General features: G+C 40.0%; 1 protein-coding gene and 1 pseudogene across 2 annotated transcripts; both read right to left on the bottom strand.

The window, feature by feature from the left end:
- Nucleotides 1-323: 323 nt before the first annotated feature.
- On the bottom strand, nucleotides 324-8,215 carry LOC135245870 (uncharacterized). Of its 2 annotated transcripts, none has more exons than XR_010327426.1 (2): nucleotides 2,580-2,661; nucleotides 324-1,013 (listed from the first exon to the last, which is right to left on the bottom strand). XR_010327426.1 is itself a non-coding variant. In XM_064319222.1 (2 exons), the coding sequence occupies exons 1-2, from the start codon at nucleotides 8,000-8,002 to the stop codon at nucleotides 964-966; spliced, it is 1,341 nt and encodes a 446-aa protein (XP_064175292.1). In that variant the 5' UTR covers nucleotides 8,003-8,215; the 3' UTR covers nucleotides 324-963. The 2 variants fall into 2 exon arrangements, 1 of the variants encoding a protein (XP_064175292.1); XM_064319222.1 differs by lacking the exon at nucleotides 2,580-2,661 and adding an exon at nucleotides 6,712-8,215.
- A 1,010-nt stretch (nucleotides 8,216-9,225) lies between these two features.
- LOC135246166 (U1 spliceosomal RNA) lies at nucleotides 9,226-9,363 on the bottom strand (annotated as a pseudogene).

Here is a 9,363-nt window from a genome sequence, read left to right as displayed (position 1 = left end):
CCGACTGTCTGTCTTGGCCTTCTTTTAAGCTGTTAGTTGTGATTTGATTAGTGGTACCAGTGATGATTGGTGAGTGAGATGATTAGTTTCTGTCAAGAGTCACACAATGCCTTAGCAACTCTGCTTTGTTAATCACTCCCGAGTCAGTTTCATTCACCCTTCTCCCTCTCCTGGCTGATTGTATCAATATGGCACTGTCAGTCTTTACAGTGATACTGAAGTCTTGTGAGCTGTGAACTAAGGCTTTCTTTCATCAGTGGGCCCAAGTATTGCGTTTTGGCACAACCTCTGTATTGAAGATTTGTAGTTGAACTAAAAATCTTACATGTCCATTATAGTCAACTAACCCCCTATTTTCTCCTAAAACAATCATTGAAGGCAAATGCCTATACCCTCCGTATCCTTTGGAGTCTCACAGGGATTCTCCAGCTCCCTGTCCACACCCCATCCACATCCATCACCTTCACAGGCCGCCCTCTTACCACACAAAATCTACCTAACCATGTAACCAAATCCTCCTCCACAATCATTTCATTATACAAACGAAGTACCACCACCTTCATCGAATCATCGCTCAACTTTTCAAGTGCAAACATCTCCAATTGTTCTTTTACATTTTCAAATTTTGCCCAAAAGGACTTCACCAAAGCCTCACCCTTGAAACTTAAATCAAACCCTTTACCCTGTGGCAACACAATCAAACAATTTATCTCTGCTGCAGTGAAACCCAAAAACCCTTAACAAATTTCCGTAAAAAATCAAGCCTAGAACACTCTAACAATTTACCATCTTTTTCTTTAAGATTAAAGCGAACACAGCAATGCCGCGGAACACCAACTCGAGCAGCCGCCATCCCGCAACACGCGTGAACTAAACAAAGGAACCTGAACAAAGAAACAAACAAATCCAAACCAAACTAACCGCTCCAAAATTCAAAAAAATTTGGCCACGCCCCAAAGGGGCTTATCTCCAATGAAACCCCACTTCTCTCCACACCAGTCCTCCCGCGAAACCTGTAAAACCAAAACCAGAGAAAAAAACACACAAAATTTATACAATTTATTGAACACAGCCAATAGTAATCAGCACACACTTCACCAGCAAAGACCAAAAATACCAGGCAGTCAAGGGATCAGCCCCAGCATACCTTCAAAAGATATTCAAACCCTACATGCCAGCCAGATCCCTCCGTTCTGCTACCTCAGGACGCCTAGCACCTCCCCCTCTTCGCACCTGCACTTCCAGAACACGTCTCCTCTCTGTTCTGGCCCCACGATGGTGGAATGACCTCCCTGTGGAGGTCAGAACAGCTGAGACTGTGACCCATTTCAAACGACGACTGAAGACCCACCTCTTCAGGCTGCACCTCTCCCCATCCCTTCCCCCCCTGTAAATGACTAAACTTAGGGTTGTAACTAGGCAGCTGTTTAATAGGTGACTTAGTTGATGCGCCAGTCTTAACGACTACTTGTATCTTTATTTATTTTTATTTTTCCATAGATTGCGTTGTTGCCGTTCTCGTTGTTAGTGTTAATCAGTTTAACCACCAGGGTCCAGGTTGAACTATGCGGTTGTTCCCTGTACTTGGACCGGTACTTCTCTCTAGGGGTTTCGTCATACTTGTTCCTGGTTATGGTTATACACTTTGTTGTACGTCGCTCTGGATAAGAGCGTCTGCCAAATGCCTGTAATGTAATGTAATGTAATGTAAAAATGGTATCTCTCCTGCCAGGTAAGTATGAGTTGTGCACCTCTCGGAATCTGTCCCTGCGCCACGCCGTGACTTTCACATACGTGGTTAGCACACCGTTCCAGTTGCGCAGCTCTCCAAGGCGCACAATGACGGCGAGCGAACTGTCCGATCTCACTACCTGTGACAGAATGCTGGCGCTCCTTAATATTTATACTATTACATAAAAATGCAACTTAAAAAAAAAAAAAAATTTTATATATATATATATATATATATATATATTTCCCTCTGTGCCTCGCAGTAGCCTACACATTCTCAGAAGCATCCATACAGGACAGAGCGAGTGGTAAACGGAATTCCCCTACGCAGCATTCCCTGGTGAGAGGCCATTAACATTAGTTCTTCCTTCTTTTTCATCGAGTATGCACACACGTAATTCGCAAATGAACACATGGGGAACGCAAAAATGCACAGTTAAGCGAATTCCTGGGCCCCGTATCAGGACGCAGGGTTAGCCGGATAAGTGTACCGAGGAAATCCTGGCAGCCCTCGCGAATCAGGAACATGGACTGATTACAATACAATACAGTTCTACCTGGTATTGACTCGGTGCAGTTACAGAGCAGACTCGACTCGGTAAGCCTGTTTTCTGAAATACCCCCCTTCTCTCTCATTCTGAAACAACAAAAACGAAAAACGCTTTTGACAGAAACCGAAGCGTGCTGACGCCATTAGCTTTGAACTGTGGCTGGATATCTAAGACACGTTGATGTTTTATTTTACTTTGCACAGTTCGGGTATTCCAGCTTAAATCGTGTGAGAGATCACCCCCTAGTGTGACAACGCAAAAAAAAATAAATAAATATGTAATACATGCTTACTGCACTTGGTATTCCCAGGCGGTCTCCCATCCAAGTACTAACCAGGCCCGACCCTGCTTAGCTTCCGAGATCAGACGAGATCGGGCGTTTTCTTTTTTTTTTTCTTTTTTTTTTTTTTTATTAATTAATTTTCCAATTCACAAATTTACATTTCTGTTGTTTCTTTTTTATACATTTTCATAACAACACAACAGGTATTTACACATTTACATTTACTTAACATTCACATTCTTATTATTTTATTTACATTATTTACATTAACCAAAGCCCCAAGCAGGTTAAATTGGCTTTTTACCAATTGAATACAATTTCTTTCCTCTCTCCTTCACAAATCAATTTATTTCCACTAACAAAAAACTCTTTTATTTCTTTACTACCGTATTTACAGATTAGCTCTACATCTCTTTTCATTACTGATTTGAATAAACACTCCACATTTACTTTCTTTCTTTCAAAATGTGCATAATTCCTTCTATATACAATGGCTAGTCTGGCGTGACTTAAAACAAAATTGATTAAACAAAAATTAACCGTTTTACTTTTTTCAAAAACCCCAAATAAAAGTAACTTCCTCCACCCATCCTCCAAGTCTAATTTCACAGACCAGTTTTCTCTTAACAGTTTCTTTAAAAAATCAAAGAAATCAACTAAATCATTGCAGTCTAAAAAGTAGTGTAAAAAACTCTCATGACCACCGCTACATACGTCGCACATTGCATTCACCTCATTGTTTATCTTATTTAATACCACATTTGTGTATATTCTGTTGTGTTTTATTAGGAAGTCATTGTTCTCGCATTCTATACTATTATATTTTATATTGCTATTTGACCATATTTTCTTTACATCCATGTCTTCGAATACTTTTCTCCACACTCTCTCTGCTGCTGGTTCTTTTATTACATCCACTATCAACCAGCCGTACACTTTCTTCACACTCATACTCCCCATATTACATTTCTTTTCATTATCTAGCATGTATATCTCTGTCATACATTCTTTTCCTTTTACTATGCTTTCTTTTTCAATACTTCTTGTCCAATTTATTGGTATACTTAATTTAATTTTCTCATATATTTTGTTAACCTTTTCTCTTTTTTCCATCCCATCTGCTTCTCTTACTGCATCATAAATGCAGCTCTCTCTGAGGAACCCAGGGATCACTTCATACATTATGTCTTTCACTTGCTTTATTCCGTTCTCAATGAATTTCGGTTCATATAGTGTTTTGTTGTTGTACTTGAATGCTTCGTTTAAGAACAAAGGTAGGTTCGCAAACGATTGTAGGGCTACACATTCATACTGTAATTTTGGCAGGATCTTTCTCCACGCCTCCAGTACCTCTCTATAAAATTCGGGTATTCCACCAGTCATTGATTGCTTAAACCCCATATACCATCCGTTATCCCCTATTCCTCCCACATCGTTAATATATTTTTTCAGAAATTCTTTCCATCCATACTCCTGTGTTCCCACTATATATTTTTGCACAGTTTTTATTCTTAGTGCATTCCTCCTTGTTTCAAGGTCCACTAATTTTAACCCTCCATCCCACATCCTCCCTACTAGTGTTTTTTGTGCAATTTTCACCCCCTTCCCTTCCCATATAAAGTCACATACTATTCTATTTAACTCATTCATTACCCACTCTGGCATTTCAATTACATTCATCACATATACACATACCGAGAACAACAAACTGTTCACTACAGTTACCTTGCCTTTTAATTTTAACTTCCTTACCTTCCATGTTGTACATATCGCTCTTATTTTATTAATCACCCCTGTCCATGTCTCGTCTCTCGCCTCTTTACTTTTTACACCTAGATGTATTCCCAACACCTTGATGTATTTATTTTCAACTCTTAATCCTACCTCCGCTCTCTCTACTTCTCCTATATACATTATTTCAGATTTTTCTTTATTTATTTTTGCTCCTGATGCTTTCCCGTACTTCCCAATTAATTCTAGAACCCTTTTAACACTCCCACCATCTCTTACCGTAATTGTTGTATCGTCTGCGTATTGATTTATGACACATGTCCCCCCATATGGTAATTTGATTCCTCTTATCCCTTTGTCTTTTTTTATTAGTGTGGCTAGTGGCTCTGCTGTGATTGCATACAATAATGCTGATAGTGGACATCCTTGTCTCACCGATCTCCCCACCTTGAATTTATCTGTTAAGACTCCATTTATTTTTACACAACTCTTTGCATTCCCATATAATCTCTTCACCCATCCCACCATTTTTCCACCAAACCCAAAATTTTCTAGTACTCTATATAAAAATTCGTGTTCTACTCTGTCGAATGCCTTGTTCCAATCTATCCCTACAACTATTCCTCCTATTCTATCCCTCTTCATGTGTTCTATAACATCTCTGACTGTCCCTATTGTATCTGCTATATCCCTACCTGGTATACTGTAGCTTTGTGTTGTCTGTACTATCTCTCCTATCACTTTTTTCACTCTATTTGCTAGTGTCTTAGTTAATATTTTGTAATCGACGTTTAGTAAGCTGATTGGTCTAAAATTTTCTAAGTCTAAATTGCTTCCCTTTTTCTTATATACTATTGTTATCACCCCTTCTACCATTCTCTCTTTCACTAACCCTGTTCTCTCCATTTCCTTAAATACCTCCACTAAAATTGGTGCTACCTCCTTTTTATATTTTTTATACCACTCTATCCCTATCCCATCACTCCCTGGACTTTTCCCACTTGCCATCCCCTCTATCGCTATCAATACCTCTTTCACGCTTATTTCTCTATCACACCACTCTCTCTCTTCTACGCTTAACTTTTTCTCTGCACCTTCTAACACTTCTCCGATACTACTCTCATCTATTCCTCCCTTCTTATATAATTCTTCATAAAATTCCTGCACCCTCTCCAGTATCTCCACATAATCTTCTGTTTTCTCTCCATTCTTTTTATTTATTTCATGTATATATGTTTTGTTCTGCCTCCTCCTTTCTAGTCCTAAGAAATATTTTGTACATTTCTCCCCCTGTAATGCGTACCTTGCTTTACTTCTGAGAATTGCACCTCTGCATTTCTCCCTCTCGTACTTTTCTAATTCCGTCTTTATCTCTATGTATTTCTCTATATTATACTCTTCTTCTTCTTCTGTCCTAGTTAACTCTACTTCCAATCTTTCTCTCAACTCCTTCTCTTCTTTCCTCATCTTTTCTTTCCTTTTCTTGCTGTATCTAATACTAATGGATTTTATTTTATTTTTCATCCACTCCCATCTTTCCCCTATACTCTCGTTTAAACTAGCTTTCTCTTTTTGCGCTTCTCTTCTTGCACTCTCTCTATCTAAAATCTCTTTAATCTGTTGCTCATATTCTTCTTCTTCTATATATCCTGCATTTAATATCCAGATCCCTCCCCTTGTCTCCTCCCGCCCTATCTTAACTGTAAACCTAACCCCGTCGTGATCACTAAAGCTATTTCCCTGGTGTCTAACTTTTTCTATATATCTGATAATTTCCCCCTGTACTAACACTAAATCTATTCTACTCTGTTTTAATGTCCCTTCTCTCATCTGCCTTCTAGTGTATTCTCTTTTTTCTGGATTGTCATATCTCCATACGTCTGTCAATTCTTTTTCTTTCCCATCTAAATTCTACCCCTTTACCTACATCTAACCTGCTGCATTTAATATTAAAATCACCTACTATTATACTCCTCCCTATCACTAAGCCTTTCAATTCCTCTATTATACTCCTTTTATCTATTTCTATATTTGGTACATATATATTTATTAATCTAAATTCTATCTTTTTATATTCAAAATCTATTACTATTATTCTCCCTGTCCTATCCTTGTACACTTCTTTTATATTTTCTACACATTCATTTTTAATCAAAATCGCAACTCCCCTTGCATTTGTGTCCCCGTTGTTGTAATAAATTTCCCCCTTCCATGCTTTTTTCATCTCGCTCACCTTTCTTTCATCCCAGTTCGTTTCTTGAATACATATTATATCGCTTCTATATGTATATAACAACGATTTCATTTTTTCTATATTTCTCAACCCGTTAATATTTACAGAAGTGACTGTGGTCATGAGAGCAAACCAAAAAAGGTAAACATTTAAACCAATCATTCTATACAAACATCACATACCCACTCGCAGTCCTTTCTTTCTTTCTTCTCTTGCTTTCTCTTTGTCCGCCTTTCTCTTTTTTGCAGCCAGTTTTTTGGATATAGTTGTTCCTTCTCCTGGTCGTTTTTCTTTCATTTCCTCTCTCATTCTCATTTTCTGTTCTTTGAATCTGCAGTTCGCCGTTTTCTTCTCTCGTCTCTGTGTCGCCACCCTTCTGTTGAAACTGTCTTCATCGTCGTCTTCTCTTTCTTCGCTTTCCTCGCTTTCTCCCATTTGCTCCATCCCTTCCTCTTCATCACCATCTCCTTCTCCGTCCTCGCTGTTGTCGTCTGTCTCATATCTACGTTCCATTTCGTTGTCAAGTTCTGCGTCTTTATTTTCCACCTCTTGTACGTCGTTTTCTATTCCGTCGGCTGAATGTCCGTCTCGGTGTTCTTCCTCTGTCTTTCCGTGGCCGTCTTCTCTTTTGCTCTCGTCTTTTTCCTCTTCTCTTTCTGCCCCGCTCCGATTTTCGCACTCTCTGGCGTAGTGCCCCTTCTCTCCGCATTTGAAACATTTAAAATCCGGGCAGTCTCTGAATATGTGTCCCGGTTGTATGCATAGTCTGCAAACCCTTATTTGTCGATCATGAATCACTCTAAAGTATTCCGATCCCCTCAGCGTCTCAAACCTCGTAGAGTAAGGAAGCGAGCGCACCTGCTCGTTGAAGCGAACTTTTAAAAATCTTGTACCGTCCGCAATGTCGGTTCCGGGCCATTTTCTCCGTTTAATAGTCGATAGAGGCTTCACCCCCCACTCTTCTAATTTCGCTATTATTTTGCTGTCCTCTAGATAGACCGGTAGGTTTATAAACGAGACTACCATGTCTGTATTAACAATGTCTCTCGCGAACACCATCGCTCCTTTAACTTTTAACCCGTCCATTAATTTTTGTTTTGCTTCGTCGAGTCTCATCGTTATTTCGTAAATTCTTGCTCCTCTCACTCGGCAGCCTGTTACTTCCCCGCACTCTTTCTTCACTTCTCTTAATATGTCCATCATGGAAATTTCCCCCGTCTCTTCCACTTCCACTTCCACCGTCAGCTCTCTGTTATACTTCCTCCTCTCTTCTCCTTGGATTTCTCCGTTTCTTTGATGTTCTCCGTCTTTCCTTTTATTAATTCGTTGTCCACTTTCATTGTCGGTGTTCTTTCTTTCGTCATGCACATTTTGTCCGTCCGTTTCTCTACATCCTTCTTCTCTTTCGTTCATTTTTTCCATAATCCTTCTCGTAGTCCTTTGTTGTTCAGAGTTCGTCGCCATTACATCCATCCGATACGTTTAACTTACAAAACAGACCCCCAAACAGCAACTGCTGCTGGGGGTTGACGAAGAAAAATTATAAAACGGACACTTCAGACAAACTCAAATTGCACAGAATAATAAAATAAACCGACTTAAAAGACAAACACAAATGCACAGAACAAACTTTTTGAACTTCTTCCAATCACACTTCCTGGATCAAACCAACGGGCGTTTTCAGGGTGGTGTGGCCGTAAGCGAAGAAAGCCGCAGCCAAAGACGTTTAAATAGTTGCCGTCATGGCAAGCCCTCCTAACATTCAATAGCCTCGCTCCACTATCCGTAATTGCATTTCAGTTATCGACAAACTCATTTGAATTGGGCGAAATTCAATTTATTAGTCAGAATGACAATTCAGTACTGCCAATTGAAATGCGAGCAGAAGGATGTGATCAAGACTCTGAAACTGCTTTCACTTGCACAACTTTAAAGATATCCATAATGACATCACAAGTATGGCCATTCGAATCGTGCATACCACATGATCAGCTTTAGACGTCTGTAATCCGTTTTGGCTAGTGAAAATGGTATTTCATATATCTGAATTTGAATATTCCTAGTTACATCCGTGTGCCTGACGTACTGCGATGCCCAGGCTTCGCAATGTACATTGGCTCTTGCTACAGATTGAACTGGCTATGTTAATGGCTCGGGGTAGCTGATTCTTTAGAGATGAACATGTCGGACGTACGTCTGTAGTGCTTGCGAGACCTTGGCATACACTTATTCACGTCGCTTTGGTAAAACGGCTTGCCTATTAAACTATTGGAAAACATGTATGCAAATTAAGTTTTGCATAACCTGTGCGATCACTTATGGCTTTACAAATGGCAGTAGCCGCCCCCTCTGAAAAAAGTAAGAAAATGCTACGGAGTGGAAAGAGATTGGGCGAAACAGTCATCGTGTTGTTTTAGACAGGGAAGTCAACAGCTCGTTTCTCGCACCGGCCGCAGCATTGAAAACCCTGACGAAGTCACGTCACCCTGGTTAAATGAGTTACACTCACTTGCAATTTAAAAATGCGGGCAACCCATTAAATTTTAAAAGGACTTGCCATATGCTGTTGCAATGCGACAGACATGCAGCAAAGTTGTTTCCGTGGATTTTACGCACTTTTCTTACATTTACGCCCGCTTCACGGTCTATAGGCGCCGCGGTGCCATCGAGTACATTCTACTTTCTCACAGCAACATCAGGGGAGAGCGCGAACGCAGTCCCCCACTAGCAGAAATTATGCGGTCAAGATTCCCACATTTGGGGAATTCGCAGGGGTCAGCATGACCGAAGTGCAATGGCCGAGCCTCGCCCTGGGTGAACCACCTTTTCCTTTT

The sequence above is a fragment of the Anguilla rostrata genome, chromosome 19 (assembly GCF_018555375.3).
Source record: "Anguilla rostrata isolate EN2019 chromosome 19, ASM1855537v3, whole genome shotgun sequence".
NCBI classification, from domain to species: domain Eukaryota; kingdom Metazoa; phylum Chordata; class Actinopteri; order Anguilliformes; family Anguillidae; genus Anguilla; species Anguilla rostrata.
Note: the sequence above shows the minus strand (reverse complement) of the source record. Positions and strands in the feature narration are given on the sequence as shown.

Coding starts and splice junctions, on each gene's coding strand:
- LOC135245870 (XM_064319222.1), bottom strand. CDS start 8,002: ATGGATGTAATGGCGACGAACTCTGAACAACAAAGGACTACGAGAAGG. Junction 1,014..6,711: donor AAAGAAAGGACTGCGAGTGG/GTATGTGATGTT, acceptor TTGGTTTTACAG/GTTTCGCGGGAGGACTGGTG.